Here is a 23,455-nt window from a genome sequence, read left to right on the forward strand (position 1 = left end):
AGACACAAATAACATTAAAAACAGCCTTACACATAATGACTACTTCTCTCAATTTATGAAGACTCACACAGATAAGGCAGGTTTCAGAGAGAATTCTGGGGAAATCACTAACCCAAACCAATAAGCTTATAGGGTGAAGAGTCGATTCTGTCAGCAAATATTTAATTTGCTAATGTCAGTATTCAACCGTCTCTGAATCCCTATATACATTTATAGTAGCTGACCTTTAATTTTGATACTCTTAGTGTTTATGACAGGAATAAAACCCCTCCTCCTGATCAGGAATCACCCTGTGATGACAGAAACGCTGTCACAGGGCCGCCATTTGCACCTGTCAGAGCCGGCACAGCCCACTGCAGTAAGACACATCCTGTCACACACATTCTCACGAGAACAAAAACTGTGTTCTTGTGGTGAAATGCTTTGATTTGAACCAGCAAGAACTTACTAATAAAGTTATAAGCCAGTGACAGGAAATTCTGTGTGATTTAGAGGCATTCACCCTAAGACAACACGTAGCTAACTGTTTCAATTTCAGGATGACGTTATATGTAAAGGTGAACAATTTTATTTTTAAAGCAGTTTGTACAAACCTTTACATTCTGCCAGCCGAATAAGCTTCTTTAATGGCATATTAGTTTGGAAAGTGCATTAAACCTTCAAAGCCCCAAGGTTTCGTATTCGTAGGTTCATTTCCTGATACCAAGCCTCAGTTTTGAGCTTCAAGCCTTGGGGAGCAGCTTACTCACAGTGATGAGCATTTTGAATTTAGGCCAAAAAAAAAAAAAAAAGCCCACAGATCTAAGCTTTTAACAGTGCCTCACAGGCTACCTACATCCCCGGCACAAGTTTGTGAAAGACCCGTGGCTAATGAGGTTGTAACTTTGTTCTCTCTTCTCTTCGCTCAAGGCATAATTCAATCCGAAGACAACTCAACCTGTCCAACCCGGACTTCAACATCCAGCAGCTTCAAAAACAGGAACAGTTGACTGGAATTGGTCGAATTAAACCAGAGCTATATAAGCAGAGGTCATTGGATACTGATGATGGGACAAGGGGTAACAGCAAAGCCTGTGGGAAACTGAATTTCATTTTAAAATATGACTGTGACTTAGAGCAGCTCATAGTGAAAATTCACAAAGCTGTCAATTTGCCTGCCAAGGACTTTTCCGGGACTTCAGATCCTTATGTCAAGATCTATTTGCTTCCCGATCGGAAAACCAAACACCAGACTAAAGTTCACAGAAAGACCCTGAACCCTGTGTTTGATGAAGTGTTTTTGTTTCCAGTTCCCTACAATGACCTTGCGGCCCGGAAGCTTCACTTCTCTGTGTATGACTTCGACAGGTTCTCTCGCCATGACCTCATCGGCCAAGTGGTGGTGGATCACTTCTTAGACTTGGCTGATTTCCCCAGGGAGTGCATCCTTTGGAAGGATATCGAGTATGTCACCAACGTAAGTCCAGCATTTCTTCATTCTGGGGGCGGGTTCTTGGTCCACACACAAACAGATAACTTATACCTTATTTTATTGCGGGGACGAAGTATAAAATTCACGTCAGTGTCTGGGTAGCTATTGTTTCGGAACCTTCTTGCACCTTCCCAGAAACAGGTCTTTAACAATATTCATTTTCAAAGTTCCCAGAATTATTCCTGAAAAGAGTATTAAAGCATAACCTTCTCTCTTTTCTGCTTTCTAATTCTTAGCTCTTCCCTAACTGGCAGGAGATACTATCTGCCCTCCTTACCACACTTTCTGTTGAGCTTTCTTAGGTTGTTTGTGCTAAATGGATCCTGGCATCCTATTAACTGTAATCTGCAACTACGAGACCGTTGCCAGACTTTCCGACAGCATTAAGTCCTTGACCATGCTCCCAGGTCAGCCCCGTTGCATTTCCCATGATCGGATCTTCCTCTTTCATCCCAGAAGTGAGAATGGTTGCAAAGAGTTGGCACCACATTTTTAAGCAAAGAATCAAAGTGACTAGGAGTTCAGTCTGAAAAGATCTGCAGATATTGGCAAAGCTAATCTATGGAAGGTCACATCCAATTTAGAGCTCGGGAGAGAGGGCAGAAGTGCTATGTAATGACACCACGTTTTAAGTGAGATTGCAGTGGTGCTATTATTACTCCGTTTCTGTCCTTTTCACCGTCCTGCAGATGTGTATTGGCACTCCTGGAAGAGAAGGAAAGCGGACTCTCTTAGGTGACTCTGATATTTTAAAGCCTCTTGTTTCTTTCGTCCGTCCACATTCCCTCAGGCAGCTCTGCTCGCACATCTTCTAGAATATGAGCCCTTCTGAGGCCAGCACCATTTTCATTCCTTTCCCTGGCATCCAAAGGCACCAAGCACCATAATCCTTCCTCAGCTCAAATGATGATCCAGCTTGAGTTTGGAGTCTAGTAAGGGAAGGGCTTTCATTCTGTTCAGCAAGAGAACACACAGAATCTCTGCCCAATGACCAAAACCCCACACTCCTACTTTATCACTGTAGGCCGCCTTTGTGAACTGGGGACTCACCCGCACTATGGCTGTTCCAAGAGACACCTTTTCTTCATGTGCCGTGAGATACCGGTGCTAAGGGGGTCCTGCTACTCAGATAAGCAAAGTGTAGCATGGGGTTTGGCTGGCCTTATCATAATGAGGAAAGGAAAGAGAGCTGGAGAAGGTGCAGGGAACAGCAGTTGATGAAACTAAGATGATTTGGGAGATTGGAGAAGGAACAGATCTCTTCATTCTTGAAGAGATAAGGCTGGTCCCTGGTGGAAACATCTAGAACAATTTCCCATGGGATGAGAGTATAGAATGGCAGCCTGCAGAGACCTCCTGGCCCTGAGATCACTGCCATTTTAGTACTCCCCTGGGAGTAAGAGTTCCGTGTCTATTGTTGGAGAATTCTGGATTTCCACTGAGTTGAGGAGACTAAAATTATTTATGAAGGAGGAAAACTGATATGACTAAGGCCTTCAAAACTCTCAGTTCTTTCCTCAGGCAAATAACAAATATTCTGAGCATTGATTTAGGCCTTTAGATGACCGGCAGGAGAGGGCAGGTTTTGAGAATGGAATTACAGATTATTTCATAATCTGCCATATCGTTGTTTTTTTTACTGAAGTATAGTTGACACACAACGTTACATTAGTTTCAGGTGTACTGCCATGTAGTTTTTAAAATTCCATTTTTAAAATTATTACTTGAGGCTGTTTTGATTGTGACTTTGTATAGAGACTGAGTGTGAAGGTCTGAGGTTTGCCAAGTTTCTGGTTTTGTAATATAGCATGTAGGGAGCACCTGGGTGGCACAGTGGGTTAAGCAGCTGACTCTTGGTTTCTGCACGGGTCGTGGTCTCAGAGTAGTGAGATCGAGCCCCGCTTCAGGTTCTGTGCTCAGCGCAGAGTCTGCTTGGGATTCTCTCTCCCTCTCCCTCTGCCACTCCTGGTTGTGCACGCACTCTCTCTCTCTCTGTCTCTCTCTCTCTCAAGTAAATAATTAAATCTTTATAATATAGCATGTATATAGCTCAGTGTATATAATGTCCATGTACAGATTAATGAACGAGTAATTAAATGAACAGGCATGAACCCAGTGACCCAATGTTCATCTGAGGAACAGAATAGAACCAGTACTTTTACTGACCCTTGGGTTGACTTCCCTCCTTCCATTCCCTCTCAATCCACTCCTGCAAAGTGGAAAACACTATCCTGAATTTTATTTATATTGTGACATACTTATAAGACAATATATTGTTTGGTTTTGTCTGTTTCTGCTTTTCATAGCTCTTCTTTGACTTCTTTTTTTCAGCCCACTTTGATGAGGACATTTAACAAGAGAGATCAGTAGAGCTGTGGTTCGTGTGTTTTTCATTGCTGTATAATATTCCGTAGCATTATAGTTGGCAAAGTAGCTTTCTTGTATTGATGATATTTGTATGGTAATTTGTTTTTGATGATTCTGAATAATACTCCAGAGAACATTTTTGTGCACATCTCCTAGTTCACATATGCAATAATTCCTCCAGGGTGTACCCCTGATAGAGGTAAGGTGCACACGTGTTCAACTTTTCTAGGCCACATGGACTTCCTTTGCACAGTGACTGCTCACATTGATCCTCCAGCGGATGAGGTACGACAGTTCCTCGTGCGCCGTGTTCTCACCAGCTCTTACAGTTGCCACCCTGTTTAATATGTGTGCATGTGCATGCCTGTGACACGGTAAGTAATTCGTATTTCCTTGGTTGCCTAGGTTGACCGTCTTCGGATATGTTTATTGGTCATCCACATTTCCTTTCTTGCACAATGCTTGTTCGGCACTTTTTCCTCTTGTTTTCTTTTCCTTGTTGATTCATATATGTGCTTTGTATAGACTGGATGCAAATCCTTTGTTGACAACGCGTATTAACAAACATCATCTCTTGATTTATGGCTGTCTTTGTACTCACTTGATGATGTCTTTTGATCAGTAGAGGTTCTTATGTTTAATGTAGTGAAACAACAATATTTTCCCTCATAAGTTAGCTCTTTTATGTCTTTTTTAAGAAATCCTTCCTTACCCTATGTCATATTCTCCTATATTTTCTATTGGAAGTTTTGAAGTTTTGACTTTCCTAATGATGATTTTAATCCACCCAGAATGAAACTGTTTGTACGATGTAGTCCAGGCCTCCTGTATTAGCCCAGGCCACCGTAGCGCTGTGTCATACACTGGGTGGCTGAAACAACAGGAATTTATTTCTCACAGTTCCAGAGGTTGGAAAGTCCAAGATCAAGGTGTTGGCAGGTTCAGTTCCTTGTGAGAGCTTTCTTCCTGCCTTGCAGACAGCTACCTTCTCAACGTGTCCTCACATGGAGGAGAGAGAGAGCAAGCTCTGGTCTCTTTCTCTTCTTTTTTTTTTTTAAGATTTTATTTTTAAGCAATCTCTACCCCCAACATGGGGCTCAAATTCACAACCCTGAGATCAAGAGTTGCACGTTCCACCGACTGAGCCAGCCAGGTGCCCCTTTCTCTTATAATGACACTAATCCCATCATGGAGTCCCCACCATCATGACCCCATCTAAACTTAATTGCCTCCCAAAGGACCCACCTCCAAATACCATCGTGTTGAGGGTTAGGGCTTCAATATATGAATTTGTGGGGGGAGGGTGACACAAACATTCAGTCCCTGATACATCCGTGTTTTTCCATATGAATAACCAGTTTTCTGACATATTTTTTCAGTAATCTGCAGTGCAAACTCTGTCCTATATAGATTTATGTACATGAAAAGTCTGTTTCTGGAATCTCTTTTATTTTGTTCTTTTTGACTATATTCTACCTATAGCACAATTTGCAAATTACTGTCATTCTGTGATAAGGTTTAATATCTGAAAGAACAGTCATCCGTCCAGCTTTTGCTTCAATTCAGTCTTGGCTGACCTTTCACATAAATTTTATTTATTTTTTGTTGTTGTTGTTCCTTTTTATTTTTGATGGGTGAAATTTTTTTTTATGATTTTTATTTTGTTATATTAGTCACCATACAGTACGTCCCCAGTTTCACATAAATTTTAGAATCAAGTTATCAAATTAATAATTCTTTCTGGTATTTGTTTGAACTTGTATGAAGTCTGTAGATTAATTTAGGGAAATTTTGCATGTTTTGTGATATTGAATCTGTTCATGAAAGACTAAAATTCTTTCATTCGGGCTATGGTTTTCTTCATGAGGATCCTGCACGTCCCTTATTACATATATTGGTAGTTGCTATAATTTTCGTTTTATCAGATACAGCTGACCCTTGAACAACACAGGTTTGAACTGTGTGGATCTACTTACACATGCATTTCTTTCCATGAATACAGTACAAGGCTGTAAATGTATTTTCTCTTCCTTATGATTTTCTTAATAACATTTCCTTTATCTAGCTTACTTTATTGTAAGAATAGAGTATATAAGACATATGACATATAAAATGTGTGTTAATCAACTATGTTCTCAGTAAGGCTTCTAGCCAATAGTAGGCTATTAATAGTTAAGTTTTGGGGAGTCAGCACCCCCTAACCTTCACATTGTTCAAGGGTCAACTGTAGTTTTTTTTCTAAAATTGCATTTCCTAACTTTTGCTGCTGTATAGTAATGCAGTTTAAACTTTGCGTATTTATCTTCAACTTGGCAATCTTGCAAAATTCTTATTCTCATAATTTGATTGCAGAATCTTCTGAATTTTCTTTGTAGATAATCAGACATGTGACTTGTGATAGTTTTGTTTTTTTCTAATCTGTATGCCTTTATTTATTTTTTAATTTAGTTCACAGACTAGGATTTCCAGTATAATACCAAATAACAATTATGGTAGTAGTCATCCTTGACTTGTTCTTACTTTTAAGTGAAATGTCTTTAACATTTTCATGGAGTATGACATTGCTGTATTTTGTGGATGTCTTTATCGTATTAAGAATATACCCTTCAAAAAAAAGAAGAATGTATCCCTCCATTCCTTTTTTTTTTTTAAGATTTCATTAATTTATTTGACAGAGATAGAGACAGCCAGCGAGAGAGGGAACACAAGCAGGGGGAGTGGGAGAGGAAGAAGCAGGCTCACGGTGGAGGAGCTTGATGAGGGGCTCGATCNTCGATGAGGGGCTCGATCCCATAACGCCGGGATCACGCCCTGAGCCGATGGCAGACGGTTAACTGCTGTGCCACCCAGGTGCCCCTGTATCCCTCCATTCCTAGTTGAGTAAGGCTTTTTATTATAAACATTTGTTTGTCAAATGCTATGATCCTGTGAGATGTTTCTCTGCTTTATTTTTTTTAAAGATTTTATTTATTTATTTTAGAGATAGAGAGCTTGAGCGGGCAGGGTGGGGGGAGAAGAGCAGAGGGAAAGGGACAAACAGACTTCACATTGAGTGTAGAGCCCAATGTGGGGCTCGACCCCAGGACCCTGAGGTCATGATCTTGAGCCAAAATTAATAGTTGGATGCTCAACTGACTGAGCCACCCAGGCGCCCCAGGTTTTTCTCTGCTTTTTAATTTGCTATGACCCTATGAAGTTTTTCTCCGCTTTAATTTGCTATTTTACTCAATAGTATTATCAGTTTTCTAATCTTGAAACAATCTTATATTCCTCGTATGATTCAAACTGGCTTTGATTTATTAACCTGTTTTATACATTGCTAAAATGTTGTTTAGATTTTTTTTCTTTTAATCTGTGCTAATGAGCGATATATGTCATTCACTTTCTCATATGGTCCTTATCTGGGTTGGAATCAAGGTAGTTCTTGATTTATAAAATTTGTCGGGAGATTATTCTGGATACTTTCATTTTACTCCTCCTAGGTGCTCCCGGAGGCTCCTGGGGGGTTTTGTTTATTTTTCTTTGAGCGAAAAAGAGCTCTTTTAGTCTCTGGTTTCTGTTTAGGTTTAGGAAGTGAACAAGGGAGGAAAGTGGGGTTGGCATATTTATTCCCCTAGATACCTTCCTTAGGGCATCTGTGGGCTGGCAATGACCTTCAGCTGCAAGCTACAGTTCCGAATGTGTCATTATTATGCTATTGTTCTTAGAATGTTTTTCTGAATATAAAAAGTGGGGAGCTTAATATTCTCAGGTTTTTTGATTTGGCATTACAAAGCCATCATTCCGTAGCCCTCTGACTTCCAGTGGTTTTTGAGAAGTTGACATTTCGTAGAATATTTATTCCCTTGTGTGTAATTTTTCTTTTCTTTCTTTTTGCTTTCAATATCTTGCTTTCCTCTTTAGTGTTCTGTAGTTTAACTATAACATTGCTAAGTGGTGATTTCTTTTTATTTATCCTCCCTGAGATTTATTGGGATTCCTGAATATGAGCTTGTTTCTTTTTATCAGTTCTGGAAAATTCTCACCCATTTACCTTGCCTAATATCTTTGATAGTCTCTTTTTTCTTTTCAGCATACTTTCAATACCCTTTTTATTTTATCATTCTGTACATAGTCATTTTTATATTCTGTTGTTCCTAACTCCAACTTTGTAGCTCTGATTTCCGCCCCCGCCCCCGGTATTTCCATTGACTCTAACTCATCATGCCTTATTGCCCCTTGTATTTAGTGATTTATGATTGTGAGCTCATCTGGCTTGGAACTTTGTCAGTGGAAAATTTCAAGCTGTGGGTTTAAAGTTCATTCCTTCAGAAAGGCGATTTGTGAGCTAACCCACATGGAACCATTCTAAACTAAATTCTGAGCTTGAGGGTTTGAGGGCAGCAGAGAGGTAGGGTGAATATAGGCTCTAAATGTGTAAGCACAAGCTTGTATTAATGGTTAGAAACTGGCAGGGAAGACTTTTTCCTTCCTTTACCCAGAGCAAGTCCAACATCTACTTATGCAGGGGAGAAATTCTTTTTTGCTTATCCTTTATGGATATGACCCTTAATCTTTAGGATGTCAGCTTTCTGAGCGATTCTCCCACCGTCCTCTAAAAACCAGGCACTAAGCCACCAGAGAGTCACATATATCTCCATTCAAGCCCCAGCTCCAGAGCTTACTTACTTCCATGGACTCATACTTTCTTAGTGTTTCTGGCCATGAAAAAAATATTCCATTTTTGTCCCATCGGCTCTGTGATGCATTAAAAATGATTTTGTAATCCAGTATTTTTACCTGGAGAAGTTTCTGTGAGCATCTCCCCTATTGCTGGAAATACCATGCGCTATATTATATTGCTCAAAGTTTGTTCAAAAAAGCAGTTTTATTTGTACTAACTGAGTAGTAATCTGTGTATCGTATGTTTGCCTTGTGATTGAATAGCCAGGAAGAGCTTATAGGTTCTGTAATCTGAAATCCTCATTTGGCACATAATACTGAGGCGGAGGGCCTTAGGCGATTCACCCCAGGTCACACAGCTGAATAACGGCCAAACAGGAATTAGGACTAAGATTTTCAACACCCAGTTCAGTCAGTTCATGGAGAGTTGTCTCAAAACTATCATATATGCTGGTTTACTTCTCTTTACCTAGCTAACTCCTACTGAGGTCTTAGATCTCAGCTTAAATGCCACTTTCTCAGAGACCTGGACGAGGAGGGTAGGTTTTTTTCAGTATTTGTTCCCATGACCTTCTGTACTTTTGTCATTCCTCATCATACCTTCTTGTACGTATTTCTTCAATTTTAGTTCTTCTCCATTAGACTGTTCTGTAAGCGCACAGACTATATCTGGCATATTCACTACTATGTGCCCAGCCTCTAGAATGGTGCCTGGAAGTGAAATAATTAATATGCACTTACTGAATAAAATGCAGCTCCTTAGGAGGGGCTAATTTGGTGAGGCTCTAGGGACTGACTTGGTTGGGGAGTGTTATGTAGTGCTGAAACCCATAAACTAATCTTTTCATTTTTAAAAAATTTTGTTCTTTATTTCTCCAAGGAGATTATGGGTTTTATAAATGTTAGCAGTCAAATAAAAACTAATCCTCACACCTTCCTGTGAAGGAACAAAATAGCAATTATTGAGTGTAAAACCAGTAGTTTAATTAAACCTCTCAACCAAAGCCATATCAATCCATAACAGTGTGGTGCATCTCTGTGGGACATATATCAGTCAACAAAAGAGAAGGCAGCATGTGGGGGAAGGTCAGAGTTGGGAGAGCATGAATTTAGTGGTCTGGGTGAATGTTGGTTATATGCCTGAATCTTGACATTTTCGTATACCCCACTCATCACTGGCTCCCTGGCAAATAGGCATTGAGCATTCAGGACTATCTCTTTCAATGGCATTCTTAGAAGCTGATTGAAAGACCTTTTCTGGAAACCTATGATCATCTTAGTTAGACTCTAATTTGGGGGAGATGCTGGGGTTTTCACATGGTGGCAGCAGAAGTGATGAGTTTCCCTCCATGCCAGTATGGATCCCAGTTCAGAAAAGGGAAGAGTACAGTTTACAATAGCATAGACTCTCTTTTAATGTTAGGAATTTAGAACTTTACATTTCCATGAAAATTTGACTTTGTGAGTCATTGAAAAGTCCCATATTTTTCAGTGGCTGATTTAGGAATTTTCCTGCCCTGTCCTCCAAGTCCCTGAGGCCATTTTTAGACCTGATAGAGGTGGATACCTGGAACCACTCAGGAGGAAATATAAGTATTCAGGGAAGCCAGTTGAATGCAAATGGGGCAGGCAGTCTTTATTACTGAAGAAGTTTATTAATTTAGTCCTTTTTCATTCCATTGCACCATTAGTCCTGAGTTACTATCTTGTGATTGTATGGCTATTTCTGATTCAGTGGTAGATGTTAACATCTGGCTGGTGGGGGTGGAGAGACAAAAAGGGGACCTGATTTGTAGCATTCGTCTATTTCTATGGTGTAAATACTTCTAGTAGGGATGATTTCAAGCTACCAGTGTGACATCACGGAAGGTGGAATTGGCAAACAGTGCTCACATTGGCTCTTGCAAGCTGGTGCCAGGTGGTAAAAGCTGGCTCCAGTACTCTGCTGCATTAGTGCTGAAAATACTAAGGCTGGTTGGACAACTGATCATAAGGGAACAGCAATTTGAAAAACCACATAGAAAGCCCTGGTTTCCAGCTGATGACAAGGAAGTCAGGTTCCTTCCGTAATGTGGATATGAGTGGAGTCCACATCCCTGGGGTCTCATGAGCTGAATCTTAGTGAAAATCCATTGAATCCCACCCTATCATTTTTCTCATTCATGATCCTTCAGACATGTCATCCCCTTGATGTCAAGATCATTCAGAGGTAGTGAGAAGTGGCAGAACTATAGAGCAGAATGTCTGGAGGAAGCAGTTACTAAAGCTGCAGTTCTCTGACAGAGACTTGGATAGCTTTTATCCTTGCAGAGGAGAAAGAATTTGCTTTTTACCTGAAATGTATGACACATTCAAGAGTATATGTAATGTATACATATGATTTAACAATAATAACAAAATCTATATCCATCAATCCAGAATTTAGCTCAAGAAAGAGAACATTGTCTATCTCTTTGAAACACTCTCTCTGCCCTTCTCTGTCCCCCACATTTCCCCAGAGATAATTGATAAACTGAATTTTATTTAACATTTTTTTTTAGAGAGCAAGCAGGTGGCAGAAGAATCAGAGGGAGAGGGAAAGAGAGAATCTCAAGCAGACTCCTTGCTGATGTGGGGCTCGATCCCACAACCTTGAGATCATGACCTGAGCCAAAATCAAGATATATGCAAATAATGAATCATGGAACATTACATCAAAAATTAAGGATATACTGTATGGTGACATACTAAAAAATTCTTAAAAAAAAAAAAAAGAGTTGGACGCTTAACCAGCTGAGCCACCCAGATGCCCCAATAAACCAAATTTGATATCTATAATTCCCTTGTTTTTAAAATCACTTTACCACATAAGAATAGGTTGTTCAGTTTTGCCTATTTTTGAAATTTATGTGGAGAAATTATATTGTGTGTATTCTTCTGCAAACTGCTATTTTCAATATTTTGTTTTGAATCATTTGTGTTCATGTATATACTGTAGCCCTTTTTTGTTTTTTTTTTTTATTTTGGGCAGAGGTTTTAGCATTCCATTGTGTCGTGTACCGTACTTATTTATCTAGTCTCTTGTCAATGGATATTTGAATTAATTTAAGTTTTTTTCTGTTTTAGGAAATGCTGCTATTTGTATGCCTTCTGTACATGTCTCCTGGTAAATATATGCAAGAATTTCTGTTAGGGTCTGTACCTAGGAATGTGGTTTCTAGATCAAAGAACATTATATCTGAAAGAGGTTTGACCAGTGAACAATCCCAGCAGCGGTGCCTGAGCCCATCTTAGTCTATGCTGTCTCAAAACACATGGTATTGGTCCACTCGCTAATAAATTGACCACAGACTCATTTGAGTTCTGTACACTGACAATCATTCCATGAATTTATAAGGACAGTTTTGTTTTTTCTTTTCCTTTTGACTTTTCTCCCCACACCATCCCTTTTGCTTGCTTTATTGCATTTGCCAGGACTGCCAGGACAAAGGCCCATGGAGTAATCTCTGCCTTGTTCTTTATCTTAAAGGGAATGCTTTGAGGGATGACTGGGTGGCTCAGTCAGTTAAGCATCCAGCCCTTGATTCCGGCTCAGGTCATGACCTCAGGGTCATGGGATCGAGCCCTGTTCAAGCTTCCTCAGTGTGGAACGTACTCAAGATCCTCTCTCCCTCGCTCCCTTTCCCTCCGCCCTCCACCCCCCACAATAAGTAAGGACAGTTTTTAAAAAAAGGAATGCTTTGCATTTTCATACTAAGTAGGACATTGGCTGTAGACTGAAAACCTGAATGGATATTGAATTTTATCAGATGATTTTTATGAATTTATCTAGGTGATCATATGTTTTGCTCCTTTCGTCTTTTAATGTGATAAAGTATATTGTTGTATCTTCTAGTTTGGGTAAAAACTTACATTTCTGTGATAAGTTCAACTTGCTCATGATGTACTGTTTTTCATATACATAGATATACATAAATATGTGTGTGTGTTCAGTTATTTGGTTAATATTTTGTTAAAGATTTTTGCAGCTAAATTCATGAGTGAGATTGGCCTCTGATTTTATTTTCTTGTTTTTTGTTCAAATTAAGGTGATGGAGCACTGTCTCTTCCTATTCTCTTGAGGATTCTGTGTACGATTGAAATAATCTTCTTTCAGTATTTAGTAGAATTGGCCCATTCAACCTTCTGGGTCTGGTGTTTACTTTGGGGAAAGTTGATTCCATTCCTTTGTTACTTACTGTACTACACAAGTTGTCTCTTTCTTTAGAAATCAGATTTTGGGATTTAGATTTTTCTGTGCTTTAAATGCATTGACTTGAAGTTATTGATAATCTTATCTTTTTATTTTCTTCCTCATCTGTGGTTAGGTCCTTTTTCTCATTTCTAATATTAATTTTTTTGCTCCTGTTCTCTTTTTCTTTGATCAGTATCATTGGAGGTTGGTAATTTTTTTCTTTTTTTAAAGATTTTATTTATTTATTTATTTATTTATTTATTTATTTATTTATTTATTTGACAGAGAAGCAGTGAGAGAGGAAACACAGGCAGGGGGAGTGGGAAAGGGAGAAGCAGGCTTCCCAATGAGCAGGGAGCCCGATGTGGGGCTTGATCCCAGGACCCTGGGATCATGACCTGAGCCGAAGGCAGCTGCCTAACGACTGAGCCACCCAGGCGCCCCGGAGGTTTGATTTTTATTAGTCTTGTCAAAGAATGAATGTTTAGTTTTATTGATTATATTTAATTTTTGTTTTCTCTTTCTTCTTTTGACTGTGATGATTTTTTTAAAATTCTTTCGGTTTATTCAGTTATTTCTTATTTCTTTAGGTCATATACTTATATCTTTAGGTCAGTAGCTTTCAGTCTTAAGTCCATTTTATTGAGGCATGATTGACATGTGAAAAACTGAACATATTTAATGTATGCAGCTCGATGGGTTTCAGGGTAAATGTATGTTCATGAAATCAGTACCACCACCAAGGCTGTTGACTTATCTATCACCTGCCACAGTTTCCTCCCACCTTCCCTGTTCTTATTATTATGAGTAGTGGTAATAGTATTTTTGTGTAGTAAGAATATTAGCATAATATCTACCCCCTTGGCAGATGTTAAATATGCAGTACGATATTGTTAGCTACAGGCGTCGTACCACATACTAGAGCTCGGGAACTGATGTGTCTCATAGAACTGAAACTTTAAATATGCCTTTCAGGCTATAAATTTCCTTCAGAGTACTGCTTTGACTGTAGGTCCACAAATTTTGATATTTAGTATTGTCATTATCATTCAGATCTAAGTTTTTCTAATATTAAGTATGGTTTTTTCTTTGATTTATATATTTTACTTCAAAGCACGTTTTTAAAATTTCACATTTAGTAGTTTTTAAGTGTTATTGACCTAACTTAATTAGACAGTGATCAGATAATACAGACCGTATTTTGCATATTATTTGATAGGTGTTGAGATTTGCTTTATGTTCTCTTTTACTTCAGTTTTACAAATATACTATATGTGCTTAAAAGATTATGCATTACTCACATCCATATCTTGACTGATATTTTTTTTCTGTCTAGCATACCAGTTATTGATAAAACATGCTTAGAAATCTCCTACTATGATAGTAGATTTTCAGTTTCCTTTTGTAGTTCTCTCAGTCTGCTTCATACACACACACATATTTGTTTGTTTATTTATTTATTTATAATATTGGCACTTGTTATATCTTTCTGGCCATTTAAGCCTTTTATCATTATTTGGTGTCTCTTGTTACCTAAAGAAATGTTTTTTTGGGGCGCCTGGGTGGCACAGCGATTAAGCGTCTGCCTTCGGCTCAGGGCGTGATCCCGGCGTTATGNTGGCCATTTAAGCCTTTTATCATTATTTGGTGTCTCTTGTTACCTAAAGAAATGTTTTTTTGGGGCGCCTGGGTGGCACAGCGATTAAGCGTCTGCCTTCGGCTCAGGGCGTGATCCCGGCGTTATGAGATCGAGCCTCACATCAGGCTCCTCTGCTATGAGCCTGCTTCTTCCTCTCCCACTCCCCCTGCCTGTGTTCCCTCTGTCGCTGGCTGTCTCCATCTCTGTCAAATAAATAAATAAATAAAATCTTAAAAAAAAAAAAAGAAATGTTTTTTTGCCTTCAAATGTATCTTTTCTGGTATTTATAGAACTATAAAATCTTCTTTCAGTTAGTTTTGTCTTACATATTTTTTTCTCTTCTTTTACTTGCAAACTTCCTATATCCTTATATTTAAGTATAAGTACTGTAAGCAAGGTAAAGCTGGATTTTTAAAAAGATATATTCTGAAAATCATTGACTTTTAACAAGTGAGATTAATCTATTTATGTCATTGTGAACATTAACATTTTGGGGTTCTTTCTACCCTTTTATATTGTGCTTATTTTAGACCTGATATTTTTTCCTATTTTGTTTTCTTTTGAATTAAGTTTTCTCCCCATTTCACTTTCTCCATTTCACTAACTTATAAGCATACATCCTATTTCTATTTGTTTAGTATTTCCTAAAAATTGTAACGTGCATGGTTAATTTAATAAACAAAGAAGTAAATCAAAACTAAACTTTTGTCTTGGACCCTCATCTCCAGTCACCCCCATTCTAGGTAATATTATTTTCCAATGTTTTACTTCTGTCTCTCCTTGCTTTTTTACCCCCTCAGTTAGACATTATAATTAATGTTTCATATAGTCAATGATTGTTTACATTTATCACATATTCACCACTTTTGTTTGCCATTTCTTCAGGCTTTCCCGAAAGATTATTTTTCATATTTAGTACGTCCTCGAGTTATTTTTTCAGTAGAGGTCTGCCAATGTTAATTTTCTCAGTTCTCATTTGTTTAACAGTATCACTCTTTCATATTTATAACTGAAAAAAACATGAGTAGACGTGTCTTTTGTGGATAATTTTTTTCTCAGCAATGAATCTGTTATCTCCTTGCCTCCAAATTCTTGGTTCTGAGAAATCAGCTGCAATCTAATAATTGTAATATACTTTTCTCTTCTCTAAGACTTTTCTTTGTCTGCAATTTGATGATAATATGAATGTTGTGGATTTAAAAAAAATTTTTTTTTTTTTTATCTTGCTTAGGATTCACAGGGTATCCCGAGTCTGGGGATGAGTGTCTCATCAATTCTGAAAATTCCCAGCCACAATCTCTTCAAATATTGTTTCTCCCTGACACCTTTTTTTAAAAAAATTTTATTTATTTATTGGACAGAAAGAGACACACTGAGAGAGGGAACATCATCAGGGGGAGTGGGAGAGGGAGAAGCAGGCTTCCCACTGAGTAGGGAGCCTGATGTGGGGCTCGATCCCAGGACCCTGGGATCATGACTGAGCCGAAGGCAGACACTTAACTACTGAGCCACCCAGGCGTCCCTCCCTGACACCTTCTGTCTTTTCCTCCCGGAAATAGATATTTTTAGACCTACTCACTCTGTCTTTTATGTTTGTTTCTTTGTTTATTACTCCTTTTTGTATTGCTGATGCATCCTGGGTAATTTTTAAAGATCTGTCTTTCAATTCAGTAAATCTCTCATTTAAGATTTTATTTATTTATTTGATGGAGAGAGATAGCAAGAGAGGGAACACAAGCAAGGGGAGTGTGAGAAGGAGAAGCAGGCTTCCTGCCGAGCAGGGAGCCCAATGCGGGGCTTGATCCCAGGACCCTGGGATCATGACCTGAGCCTAAGGCAGATGCTTAATGGCCGAGCCACCCAGGTGCCCCATTAGTAAATCTCTCTTTAGCAATTTCTAGTTAGCTATGGAGCGATTCCATTGAGTTTCGCAGTTGTTAATACAATTTTCATTCCTAGCAGCTTTGATTTCCAATGCTTTGGTCATTTGTATAATCCTCTTTCACACATTCAATATCTGTTAAAAATTTCTTTAAGCTTATCAATCTACTTATATAATACTCTCAAACAGCCAATTATAAAATAACATGATTCTAGACATCACTTCTGCATTCGAGACAAAAGGAAAGTGTCAGGAAGAAAGGGCAGTACTTGCTTCCTCTCAAACTTTCCATCAGGAAGAGAAAGCTTTCTTAAAAGTCACACTGACGTGACTTATTTCTTATTGGCCAAAGCTGTGTCAAAAAACCATATTCAGGGGGCCCCTGGGTGGCCCAGTCGTTAGGCGTCTGCCTTCGGCTCAGGGCGTGATCCCCCACATCAGGCTCCTCCGTTGGGAGCCTGCTTCTTCCTCTCCCACTCCCCCTGCTCGTGTTCCCTCTCTCACTGGCTGTCTCTCTCTCTGTGTCAAATAAATAAATAAAATCTTTAAAAAAAACATATTCATATTTAAGAATGGTACAGAAAACACATTTTTCAATTTTTCATCCTCTATGCTGGAATGTGGCCAGATGAGGGGGTTGGAAATTAATGTCAAGTTAGCCGGTCTCTAGTGTCTGTTCTGTGGCACAGAAGGAGATGCTCAGGAACCTTTCATTGAACCTGAGTGTGAGCTGCTGTAGCCCATGTAGACCCACGGGGATGCACAATAAGGAGGACAGGGCAGAACGCTGAGAATGCAGGCTGGCCCTGTTGGGATTCCTGTGTATGCACATGGGCAATACCACAGCTCAAGACAGATAGCAGGGTACTGATATTTTTCTCTATAAAATCTACCCATATTTTCATTATTTTAGATGGAATTTGAAAAAGAGAACATTTATAGGAGAAATAAAAACATTAAAAAAATCTGTATGGATTTGCATGTGAATGTTTATAGCAGCTTGTTCATAATTTAAAAAAAAATTGGAAACAACTTAAATGTCCTTCAGTGGGTAAGTGGATAAAATGTTACATCCGTACCATAAAGTACTGTTCAGTAACGAAGGGAGCAATGTGTGCATAATGACTGCACACTCAATAACACGGATGGATCTCAGATGCCTTATGCTGAGTTAGAGAAGACAGACTCAAAAAGCTCTGTGCTGTATGATCCCATTTATATGAGATTATGAAAAAGGCCAAACTGCAGGGACCGAGAACAAATCAATGGTTGCCAGGAGTTGGGGCGAGGAGGTGGCGTGACTCCAAAAGGGCAACAAGAGGTAATTTTGGAGGACTGATGGAACTGTCTACTATAATTGTGGTGGTGGGTAGAAGCACTGGGCATGTGTCCGAAATTGTCCAACTGTCTAACAAAACAGTGAATTTTACTGTATTTAAATTAAAAGCAAATTAATCAAAATGTAACAATCACCTTTGAGGAGGAAAATAAATAATTAAATGAGAGGGGGAAAAATCTAACGAAAAGTCAGAAGAGGTAGAGTTTGAAGATACAGAGAGAGAGAGTAGGACAATCAATAGAACAAGTTCCCTGAGAAGGTAGGAGACAGAATCCAAAATACAGGGACAGGGGTTGACTTTAGATAAACACGGGGGCATCATTTTCTTTGTCACGGGGGTTAGTGAGTGTGGGAGCCGAAGCAGGGAAGCTTGTAGGTTTGGAGATGTGTAATGGAAGGTGAAATATAAAAATGTACGTGCAAAAGGAATGGCAAGGAGTTTTCACATGGAGGACCAACATTAACCAACTGGTGGTAGCTGACTAGTGGGCTGTGGGAAGGTCTTAGAAGCAATATCACAGCCCAGCAAATGGGAAGACCAGGGTCCAATAGCAATGACTGCCGTAAGTTCGGGACATCCAGTTCCCTTCTGCTATTCCAGCATATTCTCTCTAATTGCTCACTCACGTATGTGCTCTGTATACACACTGTTCTCTGTCTGCAATGACCTTTTTTTCTGCTCCTCTTCTCTGTTCGACTAAATGTTACTTGTCTTAGAAGTCCTGTGCTCCACCATCACCTCATTAAGTAAGCCCTCCCTGTATCCACCCAGAACAGATTAGGTGTCCCTGTGTGTTTGTAAAGTATCCTGTAGGCACCTCTGCACAGCCTTGATCCCATTCGATCGTAAGTATCTGTTTACCCTGGCCCACCCCACGAAACTAGTTGCACGTTGAGGACAAAGCCTATGACCATATCTTTGTTACTTAACCCAAGAAATAGATGATAAATGCTTTTGAGTGAAAAAATGAATAAAAGAACATATAGTGTGTGTATCTTAGGTAGGGATTCCCTAGAAGCGGAGGCTGGGAGGGGTTCTCGTGCAGGTGATTTATTGAGGCACTGCTCTCACGTGAAGTCTGTAAGGAAGTAGGGGTGCAGCAGAGGCAAAGGCGGAGCTCTGGCCAGAGCCCGTCTTGAGCCTGATCCCATGGGCAGCTGTGGAGCGTGAAAGGCACCGCAGAGCTATCCCATCCCGAGTGAGGGGCAGTGGGCTGCCTTTAAACCCTGAACTAGTTTGTCATTGGCTGCAGGCCATTTCTGGGGAGAGGGCGTAACNGATAAATGCTTTTGAGTGAAAAAATGAATAAACGAACATATAGTGTGTGTATCTTAGGTAGGGATTCCCTAGAAGCGGAGGCTGGGAGGGGTTCTCGTGCAGGTGATTTATTGAGGCACTGCTCTCACGTGAAGTCTGTAAGGGAGTAGGGATGTGGGAGAGGCAAAGGCGGAGCTCTTGCCAGAGCCCGTCTTGAGCCTGATCCCAGGGACAGCCCATCCCGGGTGAGGGGCAGTGGGCTGCCTTTAAACCCTGAACTAGTTTGTCATTGGCTGCAGGCCATTTCTGGGGAGAGGGCGTAACTTGCCAGTCATTTTTAAGGTGGCCGCCTTCAGCTGAGGGGAATTCTCCCAAGAAGCATGCAGCCATGAGCTGTTAGCACAGCAGTCACAGCAGCGAAGGAATGGGTGCACCAGCGTGGTAAGGGGGACCTGGGCAAGACACAGCGGGGTCTCCTGCAGTGTGATCAAACAGCACCGAGGGAGAGGGGTTATGGGGACACAGGGGAGACCCTGACTCCGTGCCTTCTGAGATGGAGGGAAATGATGAAGGAGAGGAGGGACCCTCTTCTCCCCACCACCCCCATCCCGCATGCCTTTTTGCAGCCAAGAGTCCGCTTGCTGCCTGGGCGAGGGTACCAAAGGCAGGTGTCTGCCTGGTGAACTGGGCACTCCTGAGAGAGAGGCTGGCTTTTCAGGGAGCTGAGGCGGGCTCTCCCTGGTCCCCCGTTTACACAGTCCGACAGCTCCACGGCTGAACACGCGGGGACTACCCAGCTCGATGGAAATCTGCGAACCTGAAACAACTAAAGGAAAAGTTAATGGAGTTGTCGAGGGGCGGCAGTTTCTTCCCTGAAGAAAGGTGAGACCAGTCAGGTAGAATGTTCCCCTGGGACTGCTTTTAATGGTGTTCTACCTGCGGAAGGAAGCGTTAGTGTCCAAAATAGCAAGCCGGCGCCTGACAGAACGCCTCGCCCACGGATTGGCGTTTGCTTGCTTAGAAATGAGTTCTGAGCCTGTGGGGAATCAAAGCAGTCTGTGGTATGGACAATACAGCCTTACTGTCCAGTAGCCAAGTGTAGCCTAATTCTGACAGATGGCTCTCAAGGGAAATTTTCTTTCTCATTGGATTATGCTTCCATGCTGAAATGCTCTAATTAAGGGGAGTCTATAAACATAGTGGGGGAGTGAACGGGAGGGGAAGGTAGGCTGTTTCTTAGGAAGCTGTTTTGGAAAATGGCCATGTTTGCAATCTTTGTCTTTCCAGCCACACACTCTCAGCCATACTGAGAATCTAGGCCACTGCCTCGCTAAAAACATGGTAGTGGTCAGCTTTCGGCAGGAGGCTGTGACTTCATTTCCTGCAAGGTCCTGCCTCTCTTACCTCATCTCTCTCCTCTTTCCTTTATTCTTTGTTAAGTGTCTCGTTAACTAACTTTGTAACCATCTTGGTGTGTAACTTTCAGAGTAAATGTATCATTAAGATGAACGTGACTGACTTTCAAAACCTCAGCTGATCTGTCAGTTCGGCTGTGTCAGACCTTGCGAACCTTTCTAATATTTTGGTTTTAAAGTATTTAATACTTAAGCTACTGCTTCATTACATTGCCTAATTCTTACCAATTTGAGACTTAAGTAATTACAGAAAAAGTATACTTGGCTGTCAGATACAGAAGGATGGATTTTGCCCGTGTGGGTTGAGAAAAATCTAATTTGGAACTCAGGGAGTGAGTTCTTGGTCTGTATCGTTTATTCAACAAATGTTTTTGACTACCTGCTATGTGCAAGACAGTGTACTAAGTGTCAAGTACTCTCTTGGAGCTTATGAAAATAGGAGATGGAATATGGGAAGAAGGGAAAGTAAACCCAAAATTATGGAGACAATTGATTACTTATATGTGTGCATGGTGCCACAAAGGGGACATAAGTGGGTGTTACTTTCAAGACCTAACCCATCAGTGCATCAAAGAAGGATGTTTGGAAGAGATACCATTGAAACTGTGACTAAAGGAAGGTTAGGAGTTCACCTGGAAAAGGGCAAAGTTGCAGGCAAAAGGGCTGGCTTATGCAAAGGCCCTGAGACAGAAACAATTTTGGCAAGTTCCAGGAGCAGAAAGTGCAGATTGGTTAAAAAGAGGGGAAACAATGGAAAACAGACTAGAATTCATGCAGGAATGAGAGCAAGCCTTTCTCGGTCTTTATGAGTAATTTTTGAAGGATTTTGAGCAGCGAAGCAACACAAATAGGTTTATGTTCTTAAAACATCACTGGCTGCAGCACAGAGAATGGACAAGAGGACGCAGTGAGGAAAGGGTCAGGCTGCTGTAGAAGGCCAGGAGGGAGACGATGATTTCTCCCACTAGGCTGGTGGTAGTAGACGAGGAAAAAAGTTGCAGACTCTAGAATTTTTTGAAAAAGAGTTTTGTTGAAGAATAATTGGCATACAATGAACTGCATGTGTTTAAGGCATACAATTTGTCAGCATTTGACATGTATACATTTTGTGAAACCACTGCCACATATTTGTCACCTCCAAAACTTGTCTTCTATCCCTTGGTAATCCCTTCCTGTGTCCCCTCCCTGCAGCACCCCATCCTCCAGTCCCCAGGCGACTGTTGAGCTGGACTCTGTCACTATAGGATAGTTGGGATTTTTTTCTAGAATTTTATATACAGAAAAACCATACAGTAGGTTCTCTGTTTTGTTTGGCTTCTTTCAATCAAAGTAATTATTTTGAGATTCATCCGTGTTGTTGTATGTGTTAACGGTTCGGTCCTTTTATTGCTGAGTACTATTCCGTGACATGGATATACCCCAATTTCTCCATTGCTTGTTTGGATCATTGTTATTGGATTATTTGGGTTATTTTCAGTTTGAGACTATTATACATAAAGCTGCCGTCAGCATTTGTGTGTTTTGTATGGGCAAATGCTTTCATTTTTCTTGCATAATTACCTCAGCGTAGAATGGCTGGATCATATATGTGGTAGTTATATATTTACCTTTTAAGAAACTGCCAGACTGCTTACCAAAATGGTTGTACCATTTACACCCCACTGACAGCATATGAAAGGTCTTTTTGCTCCGCGTTACACCAGCGCTTGGTAGGGTTGGTCTTTAATATTATACATCCTAACAGGTATAAAATGGAATGTCACTGGGGGTTAATTTGTATTTCCCTAATGACTTACGATGATGAACATCTTTTCATATACTTATCTACATCAGCTTATCTCATTGATGGAATGTCTGTTTAATAAATCTTTTGTCCGTTTTTTAATTGGATCATTTGCTTTCTTACTATTGACTTGTGAGGGTTCTTATATATGATGGATGCCAGTCTTTTATCAAATATATGAAGTGCAAACATTTTCTTTCAAGCTATAGCTTGTGTTTTCATTCTCTTTATATTGTCGTTTAAAAGGGAAAAGTTCTTAATTTTGCACAAGTCCGTTTTATCCATTTAATCTTTCATGAAGTGTGCACTTACTGACATGTCAAATCTTTGCCTAATTCAAATTTCTGCAGTCTGATTTTCTCCTGTTTTCTTTGAGAAATTTTATACCTTTAGCTCTTACGTTTGTTCTATGATACATTTTGAGTTAATTTTTATATATAGTGTGAGGTATGGATTGGAATTCTTTTTTTTCCCCCTTGATATGGTATTCAGTTGTTCCAACACCGTTGTTGCCAAGAGTGTAATTCATCTATATAACTGCCTTTTTCACTTTTGAAGAAAATCAGTTGATCAAATATATGGATCTGTTTCTGGACTCTGTTCTTTTCCATTGTTTATCTTCTCCAATATCACAATGTCTTGATTATTGTAGATTTATAAGTCCTGAGATCAGGTAATGTAAGCGCTCGATTTCGTCCTACTTTTTAAAAGTGGTTTTGATTATTCTAGGTTTTTTTGCATTTCCATCTGAATTTTATAGTTAGCTTAACTCTTAACACACACACACGTATGTACAAAACGCTGTTGAGATTTTGATTAGAGTTTCATTGATTATAAATTCACTTTGGAAAGAATAGACATCTTAAAAATACTGAGTTTTGCCAATTACAAAGAGTATATGTCTCTCCATTTAATGCATCTTCTTTAATTTATTTCAGGGATGTTTTTAGTATACATCTCTGGAGCTCTCTCTGCCCGTCTTTCTCCTCCCAGTACTCTTGTTGGTTTGGTCTTTCCAGACTCCCAAGAGCCTCAGTGCCGGGAGTCCTCTGGGCTCTGCCCGGAGTTTTCACCTCTATGCTGTTCCCTGGTGGTGAGCTGGGCTCATTGTAGGACTCGTGTCCTTTGTTTCCTGGCACTCAAATATCACTGATCCTCACTGCCTGGTGTTCAGTGTTTTGGAAATCATTGTTTCATACACTTTGTCCAGGTTTTTAGTTGTTTAAGACATGAGGGTAAATTCATTTCCTGTCTCTCCATCATTTTCTCTGAGACTTGAAAAATGGCTATAGTTAAAATGATTTCCTGTTTTCCAGAGGAAGCAACCCCCAAAGAAGGTGTTGGTACTTATGGAGCTAGGAAGCATTAGGAAGCATTAGACGAAGAATAGATATTTATATTTCCCGTGTTGATAAGCTCATGCATG

At 40.0% G+C, this 23,455-nt stretch overlaps 1 protein-coding gene across 1 annotated transcript in view; it reads left to right on the plus strand.

Moving 5' to 3' along the window:
- SYT9 (synaptotagmin 9) overlaps positions 1-23,455 on the plus strand; it is a 219,467-nt gene that overhangs the window by 71,798 nt on the left and 124,214 nt on the right. Inside the window, exon 4 of the mRNA XM_034667621.1 lies at positions 910-1,456. Coding sequence (XP_034523512.1) covers positions 910-1,456 — 547 coding nt within the window. The remainder of the gene's footprint in view (positions 1-909; positions 1,457-23,455) is intronic.

Source organism: Ailuropoda melanoleuca, chromosome 8, assembly GCF_002007445.2.
Source record: "Ailuropoda melanoleuca isolate Jingjing chromosome 8, ASM200744v2, whole genome shotgun sequence".
NCBI classification, from domain to species: Eukaryota; Metazoa; Chordata; class Mammalia; order Carnivora; family Ursidae; genus Ailuropoda; species Ailuropoda melanoleuca.